Source organism: Monodelphis domestica, chromosome 2, assembly GCF_027887165.1.
Source record: "Monodelphis domestica isolate mMonDom1 chromosome 2, mMonDom1.pri, whole genome shotgun sequence".
NCBI classification, from domain to species: Eukaryota; Metazoa; Chordata; class Mammalia; order Didelphimorphia; family Didelphidae; genus Monodelphis; species Monodelphis domestica.
In genome coordinates, this window is record NC_077228.1 from 512,598,890 (window position 1) to 512,617,392 (window position 18,503).

Sequence of the window (18,503 nt, forward strand, 5' to 3'; positions counted from 1 at the left end):
AGGTGAAAATCAAATTAAATGGATTATTGAAGGTCATGAACTTCTTAAGGTTAATTAAAGATACCTTCTTAGATGTGGCATGTTTGAGAAGACACTTGCTTGGCTTTGAGACTAAAGAACCCTAGCCCCCCTCAATGCCTTCCAGAAGTTCACCCTCCATTGGGACCCGCACATGCCCAGAGAGGCAATGAGGGGGGGGGGAGGGAGAGAGAGACAGACAGACAGAGAGGGAGAGAGAGAGACAGAGACAGAGAGAGAGAGAGACAGAGGGAGACAGAGAGGGAGAGGGAGAGTGAGTATATGAATAAAGAGCTGGAACACCACTTTAGGGCTGGGTTCTAGTCAAGTGCATTTTAGACTACTTATTATATTGGCCTCCCTTTTTTCCTTTCTACTCTTCTCCAATTAATTAATTATTAACATTGCTGCCAGAGAGATAATAAATGCATAGATTTAACCACATCAACCACTTTCTCCAAAACATTCTTCATTGCTTATAGGATAAAATAGAAACAACTCCTGGCATTCCTAGCTCTCCAAAATCTGTTTCTAAGGTATTTTAAAAATGATCATAAATAATATGAGACAATACAACCATTTCAACTTGCTTTGCAACATTTTGAATAATTATTTTTGATGATGTATAAAATACAATTTTTTAGGTATTTCCTTTGTCTCCATCAAGAATTTGTCCATTAATTTCCAATAATTTTTCTTATCTTTATATAATGCTATTCTTTATACACTATGTTCTTAGGCACTACTGTTAGAAGCAGTTGGTGGCCCATTGCAAAGAATGTTGGACGTAGAGTCCAGGGAGTCCTGAGTTCTAATGTGGCCTCAGATACTTTTTAGCTCTGGGACCCTGGGCAAGTCACTTCATATCTTTTGGTTTTAGTTTCCTCACCTGTAATGGGAATAGTATTTGCACTTACCTTCCAGGGTTGTTGCAAGGGTCAGATGAGATCAGATTTGTAAACTCTTCATACAACTTAAGCGCCATATAAATGCTGATTATTTTTCTAATCCTGATTTTTCATGAAGTATTATTTCATAAATCTCTATATAGTTGTCTATTCTCTGTCTTAAGCATTTTATTACATTTTACTATGCCACAATTTATTTGACCATTCCCTTTTTGCTGAATATATAGGTTCTAGTTTTTCTTTTCTTTTTGTACTTTACAGCTGATAATGGCTATGAAGTGAAGCTCTTTGGCCCTTTCTTGGGTTTGCCCTGCCACCAGAATGCTCTACCCACACTATGCTTGTCCCCAGGTAGTGGGAACTCATTAAGAATAGGGATTGAACTACCCTTTCTGTTCTATTTCAGTGCTTGATTAACAAATGTCTTTTCATGTCATTCACTTGACATGTTCAGGATATAACCCAAATGATAGAATTCCTGGTCAAAAGCTATGATTATTTTGGTAACTTTAATTGCATATGACCAAATTGCCCTGTAGGAAGATTCTGCTAGCCTGACTAGCTTGAACTAGCACTGAATTAGTGTACCTATTTCTTCATGTTCCCACAAGCATTGGGTTGTATTATTTTTGCTAATTGGATGGATGTGAAATAGTATCCCAATTTTAATTAAATAAAAATTAAATCTTGTCTAAATTGTATATTTTTTCAAGTTAATTGTTAATACTTAAAAAAATTCTCTTCAGAAGGAAAAAAGTTATCAATAGTCAGGAAAAAATGCTATTTTTATTTATTTTTATTAATCACTATTGATTAGAGAAATGTAAGTTAAAATAACTCTTCGAAACTATTCACACCTATCCAATTAAGTATTTTTGAAGAAAGAAAAGGAAAGTAACAAATGCTTAGGGGAATGTAACGTACTCTTTTGGAGTTATGAACTGGCCCAACCATTTGGAAAACAATTTGGAACTATATATATATATATTTTTTTTCTTTAACCCATACCTTCTATCTTGGAATCAATACTGTGTATTGGTTCCAAGGCAGAAGAGTGGTAAGGGCTAGGCAATGGGGGTTAAGTGACTTGCCCAGGGTCACATAGCTGGGAAGTATCTGAGGCCAGATTTGAACCTAGGACCTCCTGTCTCTAGGTCTGGCTCTCAATCCACTGAGCTACCCAGCTGCCCCTGGAACTACATATATCTTAAGGGTTAAAACTGCATATCTACTCCAGGAAAACCACTACTGATATTTTGAGAACTGAGCCTACGGTCTCTCAAAGTTGGAGTTCCTTCTGTCTAGGTGGAGTGGTCAGGCGAACAATGAGATGAGAGACAACTGAATGCTCAGACCTGTGCTTAGGCATCACGCAGTTCTGCCATTGCACAGGGTTTGTGTTTATTATGTAGCTTCAGTGAGTACCTGCTTTTCTGGCACACAATCATTTTTCAACATACATGATCTTCTATAGATAATTGGATGTGTCACACATTAACAAATCACTTAATCAACATTCTGTGATCATTTACCATGTTGCCACAACAGAAATATTTGTGATGGAGATGAGTGACATGGATAGGGTGATCTGGAGGTTAGTTCCCCCTGACCTGTGGGATGACCAGCTAGGAGAATCATTGTTACTTTTGATCAGCTTTCACAATCAATCGCAATTTTTTAGGAGATTTTGTATCTAGGTATGGGGATAGAGAGAGGGTAACTTAAAGCAGACCAGAATTGGAATTTTCCTCAATTTCCAAGTTAAATTTTTCTTGTGTTGCATCAAAGCACCTTAGCAATGTTGCCCGTTTATCGTAAACATAATGAACCAGCAAAGTATGTCAGTAGCTTGTGCTCCAGAGGAGTGATTGATTGTGGTGCTTATGTGTTTGGCTAGCAGTGGGTATGGGGCATCTGAGTGTACCTCTGCTAAGAGAGAAAAGGGAGGGGCAATGGGTTTTAATTCTGTGTTTTAAATCTTTAGGTTTTAATTCTGTGAATGTAATCTTTTTAGGGTTATAATCTGGGGGGATTAAAGTGGGATATATGTGTGTTAACTTGTATTTGCTCTTATATTATTTCTCCTGTATTGGGAAGAGAACAATTCCATTAGTAAGGGAAGTTAGAGCGAAAAGTCACACAGGGGGTTCAGTGGGTGCCTCACCTTTCCTGAAGGCTGCTGTGCAGCCTTTATTTCCCAAACTGCAACTCTGTCAGACACTGGAGGTATGACTGCTCTCCACACTGTTCTGTGTCTCAAAGACTTAAAAAAAATTTTTTTTTAAAAAGGGAAAGGGACCAATTTGTGAAAAAAATATTTTATAGCAGCTTTTTGTTGTGGCAAAAATTATAAATTGAAGGAACGCTCATCATTTGGGAATGACTGAACAAGTTGCAGTATTATTGTAATGGAATACTATTGGGCTATCAGAAATGATGAGAGGGATGATTTCAGAAAAACCTGGGAAGATTTAAGTGAACTGATGCAAAGTGAAGTGAGCAATGAATATAGTAACAGTGGTATTGTAATGATGATCAACTGTGGAAGACTTAGATGCTTTGATTAATGCAATGATCAATTATAATTCCAGAAGATTCATGACAAAAAATGCCATCTATCATCAGAGAACTGACAAACTTAAAAAGTATTCCATTATCCAAATTACATGTTAAAAAAATAGCATTCATTAAAAATTTTTTTGAATTTGAAATTCTCCCACCTTCTTTTCCTGCTCCCTTTCTTGAGAAGGCAAACAGTTTGACATCAATTTATACATGTGAAATCACACAAAACATTTCTGTATCAGTCATGTTGCAAATGAAAACAGAGACAAAATCAAGAAAAATAAAGTAAAAATATGCTTCAGTTTGTATTCAGAGTTCATTAGTTCTCTGGCAGTGCATGGCATTTTTCATCACAAGTTCTTTTGGAATTGTGTCTCAGATCATTGTCTTCATCAGAGTAGCTAAGTCATTCCTAGTAGATCATTATTCTACTGCTGTTATGTACAATCTTCTCCTGGTTCTGCTTACTTCACTTTGCATTAGTTCATGTCTTCCCCGTTTTCTGAAACCATCCTGCTGTAAAGATTAAATTTTAGGGGAGACTGAGGCAGGTAGAAATTAGTTTCTCTCTGCAAGGAGTATTATATTTTTTAGAGGTTTATTAAAGATTAAGGGTTAAAGAAAATACAGGATAAGAAACACGTGCCTAGGCCAGAGAGGCCTAGACAAGATAATCTTACATCATGGAAGAGCCGCATCTGCTCCAAAACAGAAGTCCAAAAGAGACACAAAAGCCTTTGCAATCAGGTTAAATCCCTTCTCGATCTCACGTGAGAATTCAAAGCATTCTGGGGAAGTGGAGTAATGGGTTCTGGGGATTGAAGTCCAGAGTTCGAGTCTATTTTTACACTGCTCATTTCTTATAATACAATAATATTCTCTCATAATCATATGCCACATCTTCAGGAGAATGGCAAACTGAATATAGGCCTAAGCATATTGTTTTTTTTCCAATTTATTTTCTTTGCAACATAGCTTATTTGGAAATACTTTTTTTATGACTTCATGAATAATGAGCATCATTGCTTTTCAGTGGGTGGGGGAGGGGCTAGAGGGAGGAAGAGATTTTGTAACTCAAATTTTTAAATGCTACAAATGATGAATAAATAAATGAAATGAATTGTTATGCTTTGACCACTTAACCATTATAGACTGGAACTAAATGAGTTTCCAACTTTTATTTCCCACTAGTTCTTTTCATTTAGGCCAAATTAGACCCATTTACCCTTCTGTAGTATTTAATTCTACCCTCTCTGGCCTCCCTGAATTTTGTAAACTGTCCTTGTACTTTCACATCTTTTAAAAAATCCATTTAATTTTCTTTAATCCTTTTCTTCAAAGACATTGCCTCCAAACCACCTCCTAGGCAAAGCCTTTCTGATGCTGCTTCCTCTTTTGTAGTGACCCTTTCCTCCCATTTGCTTGGATGTGTGCCTGACCTCTCCTAGATACTTAAAATATTCTAACGTAATTTGTGTATATGTATTTTCTCCTATGGGACAGGTAGGTAGGTGATACAGTGGATAGAGTGCTGGCCCTGAAGTTAGGAGGACCTAAGTTCAAATCTGGCCTCACACACTTATAAGTTGTATGACCCTGGACAAGTCATTTAATTCTGTTTGCCTCAGTTTCCTCATCTATAAAATGCACTGGAGAATGAAATGGCAAACCACTTCAGTATTTCTATCAAGACAAAAAGGAAATGGGTCACTAAGAGTTAGACATGACCAAAAAATGACTAAACAATAGCAACATTTATCCTATCTCTGGTCTTATTTTTCCCCCCTTATATTTTAAGATTCTTGAAGTCAGATACAATTTAGAATTTGTATGCTCCTACTACTTTGTATAGAATTGCTATTTAATACTTATCAACTTTAATTCTCCTTCTTTACTTGAATTGGGCAAAGGTAGAGGGGAGAATTGTTGGGTTAGTATGGCCACTGGCTAATAATTCATTTTAGTTTTCCTAAGTGATCACAAAATCAGGAATTATTGTGGGCCTATTCTTTCCTTGTTGTCATGTTCCTAAATGTATATGTTGATTTATGTTCTCTCTCTATCTAGCTTTGCAACAGGAATTTAGTGAAATTTTATCCTTCCAGCATTGAAGATCAGGCTTAGTATTTGTTGAAGATCCTGAAGTGTTTTAGGGCACTCCCGGAATCAAAGAATTGAATTTAAAATTGACCAAGCTTTTCACAATTATGAAATATTTGAGTTTAAGTATTTATAGATAGTAAAATTACCATAAATAGGAAAATATTTGAATGTAAGTATGAAATAAGTTAAAAGAAAATGCTGTTGGAAAAGTTGCCCAAGAAATACCTGGAATTTATAATGCATTCAGAAATAATGAGGTCTTGCTGTTAGAACCTGGGAGCTTTGTAACCACTCTTTAAACAAATGATAGGGTTAGTACTTGAAAGTATTCATGTACATAAAAGAAAAAAAACACTGCAGAAGTTCCAGCAAATGGAAAGTGCTGACGTAGTCAGCCATTCTGTTTTTACTTGTATGTTTTCTTAAACACAGATTATTATGTTTTTGTAGAAGTATTATTTCTACTGTAACATGTGACAGTTGTAAGCAGTTCTCTATTGTCTAAACTTGCATGTCTTGTCAGCTTTGTCCTAGTACCCTTTCCTTGAAATGGCAACTTTTCCAACAGTATTTTCTTTTAACTTTAAATAATGATGTTATATATAAAGTTTGACAGGCTGTAACCTCTTCATATTTAGAATTGCAGTTACAGAAAGCTATAAAATGGCTTCATCTGGCTTGCTTTACTACATGTTCCATGGATTGAACTATTACCATTCCACCACCTCTGTTATCATGGAGTTTAGGGTTATGGTGAAACTAAAAATTGCTTTGAAGATATGCCAAATTGCATCATACATAGTTTAAAGATAAGATCTATATAAGTTAACTGAAAAGTGTCCTTCATAAACTTGAATACAACAAAAGCTATTAGAAGTCAGCTCCTGAGATTTTGTACTCACTTAATACAGATCTGTAGCCGGTTGAAGTTGAAGCAATTGTTGTAAGGTTGCCCAAATCAAGTAGTACCTTTCTTTGATGCCTTTCAGAGCTATGGAAACAACTTAAGAATCCTGGATTAAATACTAGAGAATTTACAGTACATTTAGGAGATACTAAGTTATCCAGGCAGTTTTCCAAATCTAATTCATGGATGTTTAGAATTTATTTGAAATGGAACAGCTTTCTGTGAGGAGCAGAATCTCTGAAAATTGCATTTATATGGTTAGCAGATTTAGGAGAATTATTTTTAACAAATTGATTTCATGAATATATGTTGGTTTTTTTTTTTTAAATTTTGATGCCTTTTGTTTATTAATTAATTCATTTATTTGTTTATTTATTACCAAAATTTAGCCCAGTTTCCCTCTCATTCCTCCTTCCAGGGAGCCATTCCATATAACAATATTTTTTACAAGAAAAAAAAGGGGGGGAAAGAAATGAAAAAAGGCAGCAAAATAAAGAAGTCTGAAAATATGTGTAAATGATCCATATTCATGGATCTCTCACCTCTCTGCAAAGGAGTGAGGGATAAGGGAAGTATCTTCTCATATCTTTTTTAAGGCTGTGTTTATTTTTTATACTTTTGCAACATTCATTTGGGATTGTTTTGTGATTCTTTTCACGTACATAACATTATATTATGTGTATTGTTTTCATGGCTCTGCTGACTTCACTTTGCTTCAGATCATGTAAAAATTTCCCTGTTTCTCTGGAAGTATTCATATTCTTCATTTGTTGTCTTGATTACATTCATGTACCACAATTTAGGCATTTTCCTAGTCATTGAGCATTGGCTTTGTTTCCAGTTCTTTGCTATCACAAAAAAAAGTTGTAAATATTTTGGGGTTGATGAGAACTTTCTTTTTACGGGGTATAAGCTTAGTGGATGGGAACCCCAGGTTAAAAAGTATGCATAGTTTAGTCACTTTATTTGCATAATTCCATATTGCTTTCCCAATTGGTTGTACTTATCTATCTCCCTAGAGTACCTGCAGCACTGCCCATTCCATCTTTTGTCAGGTTTTCAGAGTGGGAGGGGTTACCTCAGGGTGTTTGTATTGGCATTTCTGCTATTAGAGTGTTTGGAGCATTCTTTCATGTGGGTGTAAAAACGTTACCACTTTATTTCCTTTGAGAAATACTCCTATCTCAGGACTAAATTTTTAAATTGGGGATTTGGGGTTCAAGACAATCTTACATGACTTGGTTTTTGCTCTTCATTTTGAATTTTGTTTAAGCCAGTGATTAAAAAAAACCAACTTCAATTCTAACTATATAAAACTGGGCTTCTTTTTCAGTTAAAGTAAGAGAAAATGAATTGAACTTTGAAATACTTAGAACTTAATATTCTCCCTTTAGCTGTTGGTAGAATTTAGCATTTCATGTTAATATGGTGTTTTTTCTTTATAGTTAGCAGTTAATATTTGCGTTCAGTTTTAAAATCTTTGATATTCAACTTCAGAAATTTATTTTGAAAATGGTAATTATAATTACTGTAAGCTTTTGTTTTATCATCTACCTAAGCAGGATTTATTGTGTTTAATTTTAGGAATTGCCCAACTCTGTCTTTCTGGTGATGGAGGTAGGTAGTAATCTATAATGTCTGCTTAATTGTATTTGAAGTTTCTTTGATAAGTACTTTGATAGTATGCTGGCAAATATAATTTTGAAAAGTGGAGCTAATGTATTCACTACAGTATAATTGTCAAGGAATATTTGGCCTTTTGATATTGCAGTTCTTAGAATGGATCCATTTCAGATGTTAAATTTGATAAGAATAAAGTCCAATTAAAAATTAGTACCAAGTAATGGACTGACCAAATAACCACTGAATAAGCATTCTTGAATTTAATTATTTTTTTCTCTTTTTAAAAATCAGTATTGCAATGGTGGAGACTTGGCAGATTACTTGCAAGGTAATTTTATTTTGCCTTTGTGAGCAGGCATTATTTAGCTGTTTTTTCACATTTACTTCATCTGTTTAAAAAATAGCAACAATTTAGGATTTTATTGATGGCAAGGCTTGACTGAATTTTATCTCTATCTCTATCTTTGTTGGTGGCTATTGGACTCCATATAAATATGTTTCCATTATGCTTAGTAACCTTCTCTATGGGAGAGTTAGCAAAACAAAATTGTATTCTCTTTTTCTGAGAAATTTCCTATTGGAGCCATTAGCGTTTGTCAGACAGAATATACTAAAGTTATTGTTATGAAAACATTTTCTAAAGTTAAAAACACTATAAATTTATTCAATAAACATTAAGCACTTTTTTTTGATACAGAATATTGTGCTTCATATTGAGGAAGGAGGGATAAAATTTAGATCAAGCATAGTTCCTTTCCCTCAGGGAATTCATGACCTGTTAGAAAAATAAGACACCAGCACAGAGAAATATAACATAAAATCACATTGATGTGGTAGAGTGATAGAGAGAAAAGTGATATGAAGTCTTCTAGGCAAAATTGACATTAATATAAAGTTGAAAAGTTCTGCGACTTTCCTTAGAAATCTTGGGCAGGTGTACAGCAGAGAGGACTGATGTAGATCATCCTCTTTTTTTGTCATCTCTCAAAAGATCAACTGACAGTTTGGACAGAATGGACAGAACTGTAAGGGTATGCCCGGAGACCTTGATCTTAGGGACATCCCCTTCTTCCCCTCCTTTTGAGGGCATATTCCAGTTGAGGAGAAATAACCCATGCTTTTCTGTCTACCTAGAGGAACCTCATTAAGATATTTCCTTTTGGTACCGCCTATTTCAGAGAAACCCTGCTTCCTTCAAAACACAGCAGTCAGGCATTGAGTTGTGAGATTAGCCTGGTACCTGTCCTCTCTTCTTGGTGAATGGCTCCAGTCAGGTGTCTATCGAAGTTGCTTGTAAGAACCCAGCAATCTTTTTAATGCATAACTCTGTTAGCCCCCAAGAGATAGGATGTCCCTATAATAAAATAGTTACCAGGAAGCATTTGTTAAACACCTACTATATGTCCAGCCTGGTGCTAAGCATTGGGGCACAGACACAAAGCAAAAATTGGGCTCCTCTCAAGGAGCTTGAATACTAGTGGGGCAGGCACGTACCTGTTGACATAGGTAGAGGCATTGGGAGGCGGAGATGAGAGAATGAGGATAAGACCCTTTGCAGTCCTGAGAGTACCATATAAATGCCAATTATTATTGCTGTTGTTATCAGTCTCCAGTCTGGTGATTGATTTCATTCTCAGAGCCTTCTGAAGGACTCAAATAGTATTTTTAGAGCAAGGCAGGGATACACTGGTAAATGTTTACTAAGTAAGCTCTCTGGGGGGTAGGGGTGAGAGTAGGGAGACTTGGGGAGAATGTATGCACATACTTTTAAAGTTTAATTTGCATTATTAATATTTTCTCTATCACTTCAGTCTAGACAAATCAACAAAACTTTAAAGTCCTGATTTGTAGAAATTGCTGAATACCGAGGTGTAATGACCTAGAAAACTTTATAATTTACTTCTGAAAACCAACATTTTATATTTGAGGAAAAGCCCAGTTATAGCCTGAGCCTTATAGAGGCCATGGTGCTAATCTTCCTTGTTTTGGCTCTTTAGATCACACTTGGCTTTCCAAGTACTAACACTTGTGGGTGAATTAACATAAAAACCATTATTCGCTTAAAATGTCTAGTTATTCTGCAATGGAATTTTTTTCTGATATGGTCAGTAACTCTAATTTACCTCAAACATATTACCAGTGTCCAGAAAGCACCCACTTAGCCACAAAATACAAATATGTTTGAATATGCTTAGTGTATATATATATATACACTAAGCATAAAATTTATCTTGGAACAAGTTAATTTTGTTGATTATCTAGATTTTTTTGATTAACCCTCTTGATTATTAGATCATATCTCCAAACCCACCTCCACCCCTGCCCCTTCACTAAAAGATGATAGTTAAAAATAAAAGAGATGAAAATATAACCTAGTTGACTTTACTAGTTGAAAACTTTTCTTTGGAAGAACATGATATGAATCTACTAGTGAAGTTAGCATCTGTGCCTACTATACTATCCTTTTCTCCTATTATCATTGATAATTGAATTATGGGTATATGCAGATGGTGTTTTGGCTCTGTGTGTATAAGTATGTACAAATATTTATGTAACTGCTTTCCTAACAGCTAAAGGAACTCTCAGTGAAGACACCATCAGAGTGTTTCTGCATCAGATTGCAGCCGCCATGCGAATTCTACATAGTAAAGGGATAATTCACAGGGATCTTAAGCCTCAGAACATCTTACTGTCTTATGCCAGTCGCAGAAAATCAAGCGTCAGTGGTATTCGTATCAAAATAGGTAAATTAAACTATTTTTCTTTGAGAAATATGTATTTGATGATTTTGGTCAGCTTTGATAAAAATGGTAAGTTGATATTGCTTTGAAATCTTAAGGCACTTTTCTAGATCCTGAGAACAGAAACTTAAAAGGGGCAATTCTTTTTCAAGGGAGCTTGTGTTCTTTAAAAAGCATTACAGAGTAGTGCCAAGAGTTCTACATTTGGGAGTCAGGAGAGACTTGGGTTCAAATCCTACCTCTGATGATGATTCTTTATTTGAACCTGGGCTAGTTAATTCCTCTGTTAACCTCAGTTTCTTCATCTGTAAAATAGTGTTAATAAGTAAAATACTCAGGACCCATGGCTCTGTGAGGCTACAGTGATATATAAAATGTGCCATTTCCTTGTAAACTTGAAGGTGCTAGCTGCATGAAGATTGCTTCTTCTTTCTCCTGCCTTGTAGGGGCCAAATACCAGGATCCAAAAGTTCAAACTCTAAATGAGGGTGTATGGCAATAGAACAAAACCTATCACATTCCCTGGGTGACAAGTAAGGCTGCTTCTTAACTTGCAGCAGGTTAATTAGAGTGATCATCGCAGGTTAGAGCCAGAAGGGTCCTTTAGTCTTACTATTGCCCTGTCCCTTGATCTTTAGAGTTCTTGATGTAACAGGTAAAATCATTGAATAGATATCACATGTTTTCAGAGTCCTTAGCAAAGAACTGATTAGTTCTAAAACAGGATCATACTTTCCTACTGGTGCTAGTACTTGACAGCAGTCTGCACAGTTTCCCAGATTACATTTGGAATCTGGAGAAAATAAAAAGTGAGAATTTCCTAACGAATGTTGATATTTTAACAAGAAATATGGCATTCAACATTTTTTATGATTTATAGTTGTTCCATTTCTCTTGATGCCAAGCATGGTGTTCCTTAGCTGAAAAATTGGCAGAGCCACAGTTTATGCAATTGATGCTGATGCTGTTTCTTGGTTTGTTGATTTAGGAATCACATTTTTGTTCTCTTTAGTGTTAGGCCTTTTATCAGCCCTTTTCAGTGAGATTTTTTGGCCAACTAATTTTTGTATTCTTAAAAATTCAAAAGGTCCATGATGGTAAACTTCAACTGCCAGTCTATCTCAATGTTTTACTGGCCTACAACATTCTTTACTATTAGGACTTTATGGGGGCAGCTAGGTGGTTCAGTGGATTGAGAGTCAGGCCCAGAGATGGGAGGTCCTGGGTTCAAATCTGGCCTCAAGACACTTCCCAGCCGTGTGACCCTGGGCAAGTCACTTGACCCCCATTGCCTAGCCCTTACCACTCTTCTGCCTTGGAGCCAATATACAGTGTTGACTCCAAGATGGAAGGTTTAAAAAAAAGACTTAATAAATTTATACATTTAAAAATCTCAACTCCTTGTTCTCCTTTTCTTCTCTCTTCCCAGCTCTCTGACCCTACTTAGATTGTAGAGAGGTCTAAAGTAGAGAGTTTAGATAATTTTCCTATTAGAGTTTGGGTTGAGAAACTCAAATTTTTGGCAAATGTGAAAAATATTTATCATTTTCCTCCCATTTCTTGAAATAGCGGACTTTGGTTTTGCTCGTTATCTACATAGTAACATGATGGCTGCCACACTGTGTGGATCTCCTATGTATATGGTGAGTCTTGTAGCCTTGTTTATTTAAAACTATAACTCTTGGGTAATATAAGTCAGAACTAAATGCTTGCTTTCCCAGGAAGAATAATTATAAAAATTATGCATCTAGTTTTGTAATAGTTTCTAGTAGGAAGAACATAATAATACAAACTATTTGGTGTGGTACTCTGTGGATATTTCTTCAATAAATTGATGCATTCCAGCAAAGTTGACTATAAAATGAATTCTTATAAAGCCAAATCTTTATAATGGGAATCAGGAAAAAAATATTGCCCAAGAAAGTGAACTCCCTACTTTTCTGAGATGAAAACTTTTAATGAAGGGTTAAGACAGACCTATGGCATGATTGATGTTATGCCTTAAAATACCATTAGAAAACAAAACAAATGATATTTTTAGTACTCTGGAACACACTCTTAACATCAGACGAAGTTTTTCTTCTCTTGTGTTCTTTTCATGGAGCTTTTTAAAATTTGTGGATAATATTAGGACACTGGTTTCAGAGGCAGTTAGAATGTATCCACTTCAGATGTAGAAAATAAATTTGGACTTTTAGAGGTGTTCCTCCTGGAACCTGAGACTATTCTCATGGGAGGGAGGCCTCTGGTGCCACACTTGAAGGTCTTGGACCTTAACTTTCTTCCCTCTCTTTATCTAAGGATTTATAGTGTCTGAGAGAACTGGGTGAAAAAATCTTTTACTAGTATATGAGGTACTGAACTCTATAAATACATAACTCTTCCTTTATAATTTCAAGTTTCCCAAAATGCTGAAATGAATTTAATGTTCTTCTTGATTATCTTTGTCACAATGGTTTGCTGAAAATGGTAGGCAGCTTGTTAGCCAGCTTGCTCCATGTGCTAGTGAAAGGAACCCAGAATTTGGTTGGCTCAAAACCAAATAATCCAAGATTAATTTATATTTAGTGTGATAAAAAGCAAACTTATTTTCTGTATTGGTTTTACTTTCCTAATTAGATTTTGTTGTAGATAATTTTAGAAATTAGTTTCAATTTTTGAAGCTCAAATCAGCTGCACCTTAAGGTCAGGCATCTGGATTTCAGCTAAATAGCATGGCGGAGAAACCGGCTCTGAATTTGAAGTTTTCCAGGGAAAATAGATGGTCAGTCAATTCTTGATGGCACCCTAAGAAAGTGTTATCACTTTTGTAATTTTGGTGGTGATGGGGAGGGGAGAGAAATATTGTGACAGTAATTCCATGCCTTCTGTATTTTTCTGTCCTGTCTAGGCTCCTGAAGTGATTATGTCTCAACACTACGATGCCAAAGCTGACTTGTGGAGCATAGGAACTGTGATCTATCAGTGCCTGGTTGGAAAGCCCCCTTTTCAGGTAGCATAGTTTCTTTAATACTTGTTTCTGTATTGTCTTTTTATTTTGGTCGGTTCTCCCATCTTATTTCTAAGCTCTCTTCCTTCTGTCCTGAAAGTTATAGTGTTTCCTTGACTTGGAGAGGCCAGACAAGTTCTTACTCAGTGTCTCTCTAGAGTGGGAAGAAATGAATTGAGTTTCACTAGAACCTTCTGTCTTTTTGGCCCTTCCAGCCGAACTTAACACAAACCAAGCTAGCATATTTCTTAGACTGGAGTTATGAGGAAGGACCAGGATTTCTGGACAAAATGGCTGCCTGATTGGAGGCCAACTTCATATCCTTCTTTCAGGAAAAACCTGCCCTTCTCACTAGATTGAATAATGTTTAAGAAACCCAGTGAGAAACTAGAGTACATGACTAATGTTCTAGAAGTGCACAAAACATCAACCTGAACCCTGTAGGCACTAGGAGAGGGATCCTCCAACAAAGTCCACATCAACATAGACTGACAAGCTGGCAGTCCTTCTTGCAAATATAAACCAGAGATAACCCAGGAAAGAGGACTTGGAATCCCTGGCCATGGTGTCTAGGATGGTACTTAGGGAACTAAAGCATCCAGAGGCTCCAGAAACTTTAGAACTTTAGATGTACCAGAGAAGACCCTGAAGATGTAACACTGCATCTCAAATATGCAGAGGGATCCAACCCTTTTAGATGGGGAAAGTAGGTATCCAGGTGACCCAGATGGCCATCTCACCAGAAAGTGCAGCAGGGTCTGAACCATGCCTAGGCATATAGCTCCACTTCAGAAACCAAAGACTGAAGTTGGAGTAAATTAAAGAAGCCATCAACTAGCACAAAAGTTGTTTTAAATTGAAAATACCCCCAAAAGGAAAAGAAAACAAAGTGAAGAATTTGTAGTGGATAGAGACTTAAGGAAAAATGGATTTTCCACAAGCAATCTATGACTACCCATAAATGAGCAAAAGAGTTTAAAAAATGAAATGAAGAATTGGAAGGAGAACATAGAAGAAAAAGTGGAATGTAAGTAATTGACTCTCTTAAAGCTAGAATAGGCTAAAGGTCAATCAGTAACTCCATAAGACATCAAGGAGTATTAGGATAAAATGGAAGTATAACAAAAAATAGAAGAAGTCTGATATGGGAACTAGGTGATAGTTTAGTTAAAGGAGAGGTATTTTAAGAATCATTAGACTCCTTAAAACCATAATTAAGGAGGAAAGTCTGGACACTATTTCGAGAATTCATGAGTGAAAACTGCTCAGATTTTTTAGAATCAGAGAACAAAGTGAAGATAGAATCCATTGATCATCTTCTAAAAGAAACCCCCAAAGGAAAAATCCAAGGAACATCATAATCATAAAGTCTGGAGCTTCTATTGGCCCCCCTCTACCCCCAAATGCAGAAAGTAGCACTGAAGGGTTAGCTGGGTAACTCAGTGGATTGAGAACCAGCCCTAGAGACGGGAGGTCCCAGGTTCAAATCTGGCCTCAGCCATATACACAGTACACAAAAAGGCCTCTTTTTGTGTACTGTGTATATGGAAATGCTCTTTTAAAACATATCTGGAGGGGCTCTGGGTACAAGACTCTTATTGCAGTGCCCACCTGCTGATCTAGGTAGTCCTCCTATGGCATGGTCTCAGGCTTAGGAGGCACATCAGCATACACCAGTGATTCAAGCCACAGGGACCCTGGTCACTGTTCTAAGGTGGAAAAGAATGTGTAACAGTTAAAATTTAGGAATATGGGGAGACTGAGGCAGGTAGAAATTAGTTTCTCTCTGCAAGGAGTAACATAGTTTTTTAGAGGTTTATTAAAGGTTAAAGATTAAAGAAAATACAGAATAAGAAAAAACATGTGCCTAGGCCAGAGGCCTAGGCCAGATAACCTCACATCACGGAAGAGACGCATCTGCTCCAAAACAGAAGTCCAAAAGAAGACCCAAAAACCTTTGCCACCAGCTTAAATCCTTCCTTGATCTCGGCCCACCTCAGAATTCCCGTGAGATTACAAAGCATTTTGGGGAAGTGGAGCAAAGGCTTGTGGGGATTGTAGTCCTGTATTCGAGTCTATTTTTTACAAATGCTAGTGGTTACTCTCAGACAACAGTATATATAGGCCAGACAATATTAAACATACCTCTCTTTACATCATACCACTCTGGAAGAACTGAAAGCAGATAGATTCCCCAGTTAGATCTGAAGGCAAGCTGTATTCCCTTCACTACAGGCACAGAGATTTTTTAATTGGATGAAAAGGAAAAAGATTAGGAAATGAGTAAACAACAACAAAAAAAACCAACATAGTTATTTGGTGAGAGGTTAGACCAAAACACAAACTCAGAAAGAAGACCAATAAAGTCAATATGTCTGTATCCAAAGACTCCAGGGAAAATAGGAATTGTTCTAACCCCCCCCCCCCCCAAAAAAAAAAAAACTAATGGAGAAGCCCCCAAAAGATTTTAAAAATCAAATGAGAGGCAGAAGAAAAATTAGGAAAAGGAATGAGAGTGACACAGGAAAATCATGACAAAAGAGTCAGCAGGTTAGTAAAGGAGGCAGAAAAACTATAGAAGACATTAATTACTTAAAAAGCAGAATAGAATACTTGGTAAAAGAAGCACAAAAATCCAATGAAGAGAAAAACTCATTAAAAAAGTAGAATTGACCAAATAGAAAAAGAGGTACAAAAGTACATTGAAAGAAAGAATTTATTAAAAGGCAGAATTGGCTATATGGAAAAAAGAGGTACAAAAATTTCCTAAAGAACAGAGCTCTACAGCAGCTGCTGGGTGGCTCAGTGGATTGAGAGCCAGGCCTAGAGATGGGAGTTTAAATCTGGCTTCAGACACTTACTAGCTATGTGACCCTGGGCAAGTCCCTTCATCCCCATTGCCTAGCCCTTACCACCCTTCTGCCTAGGAGCCAATATACAGTATTGATTCCAAGACAGAAGGGAAGGGTTCCAGAAAAAAAGAAAAAAAAAGAAAAGATCTCTTTACAAAGTAGAATTGATTTGAAAAGGAGGTATAAAAGCTCACTCAAAAGAGTTGTCTTAAAAATTAGAATTGGATAAATAGAAGCCAATGACTCCATGAGATGTCAAGAAACAAAGTCAAGAAACAATCAAGAAAAAATCAAAGAATGAAAAAATAGAAGAAAATATGAAATGTCATGGAAAAACAGCTGACCTGAAAAATAAATCCTGGAGAAATAATTTAAGAATTATCACTATCCAAAAGCCATGATCAAAAAAAGAACGTGGACATCATCTTTCAAGAAATTTTCAAGGAAAATTGTCCTGATACTCTAGAACCACAGAGCAAAATAGAAACTGAAAGACTCCATTGATGATCTCCTGAAAGAAATCTCCAAAGGATAACTGCCAGGAATATTATAGCCCAATTGCAGAACTCCTGGGTTAAAAAGGAGAAAATATTACAAGCAGCCAAAAAGAAATAATTCAGATGATCACAGAGCCACAGCCAGATCATATAAGATTTAATTAAAAGGATTGGAGAGTCTGGAATATGATATTCCAGAGGGCAAAGGAACTAGGACCAAGAATCCTTTAGTCAGCAAAAAATGAGTATAATCCAGGGGAAATAATGGATATTCAGTGAAATAGGACTTTCAAACATTCTTTATGAAAAGACCAGAATTGAATGGAAAATTTGACACTTAAATTTTGACTCCAGAAGCATAAAAAGATAAATAAAAGATAAATAGGAAAGAGAAATCAAAAGACACTCAATAAGGTTAAATTCCTTTCATACCTACATAGGAAGGTGATTCTTGTAACTCCTAAAATATAAAAAATAAATTAAGGCATGAGAGAGGAATGCATTGGGAGGAGGGGGAAAGGAAAAATAGAATGGGGTAAATTATTGCACATAAAAGAGGCATGAAAGCTTTTTTTTTATTGTGACGGGGAAGATGGAGGGAAGCACATGAACCTTACTGTTATCAGAATTAGTTCAATGAGGGAAGAACATGGACAATCAATTGGGTATAGAATGTAGGGGGAGATGGTCAGAAACTAAACAGAGGAAAAGAGGATAGAGAGTACTATACAGGAATCATAATGGTCCAAAGTGTTTTTACAGTTCTTTAATGCTTCATTTCTCAAATACATAGAGAAATGAGTTGAATTTATAAGAATACAAGTCATTCCTCAGTGGACAAATTGTCAAAGGATATGACCAGATAGTTCACAAAGTAATTAAAGCTCTTTATGTCATGCAAAAACTGTTCTAAATCACCATTAATTAGAGAAACAAATTAAAACAACTCTGAAATACCATCCCATAACTGTTGGATTGACTATTATGACAGAAAAGGATAATGACAAAACAAAACTTGGAAGGGATGTGGGAAAATTGAGATGCTAATGCACTATTGAGGGGATTGTGAACTGATTAAGTCATTCTGGAGAGTAATTTCCACCTGTGCCCAAAGTGCTATAAAACAGTACATGTCCTTTGACCCAGTAATACTGTTAGTAGGTTTGTATCCTAAAGAGGTAAAAACCAAAAAGAAGGACTTGTATGTACAAATATATTTAAAGGAACTCTTTGTTGGGGCAGAATTGTAAAGGGAGGTATACATTTTAAAAATTACTATCCAATACTCCCAAGTATTATC

At 36.1% G+C, this 18,503-nt stretch overlaps 1 protein-coding gene across 2 annotated transcripts in view; it reads left to right on the plus strand.

The window, feature by feature from the left end:
• Window positions 1-18,503, plus strand: part of ULK2 (unc-51 like autophagy activating kinase 2) — a 91,089-nt gene that overhangs the window by 19,404 nt on the left and 53,182 nt on the right. For both annotated transcript variants that reach the window (XM_001372616.4, XM_016429307.2), the window contains exons 4-8: window positions 8,086-8,118; window positions 8,416-8,452; window positions 10,695-10,868; window positions 12,435-12,508; window positions 13,756-13,857. In XM_001372616.4, the coding sequence (XP_001372653.1) occupies window positions 8,086-8,118; window positions 8,416-8,452; window positions 10,695-10,868; window positions 12,435-12,508; window positions 13,756-13,857 (420 nt within the window). The remainder of the gene's footprint in view (window positions 1-8,085; window positions 8,119-8,415; window positions 8,453-10,694; window positions 10,869-12,434; window positions 12,509-13,755; window positions 13,858-18,503) is intronic.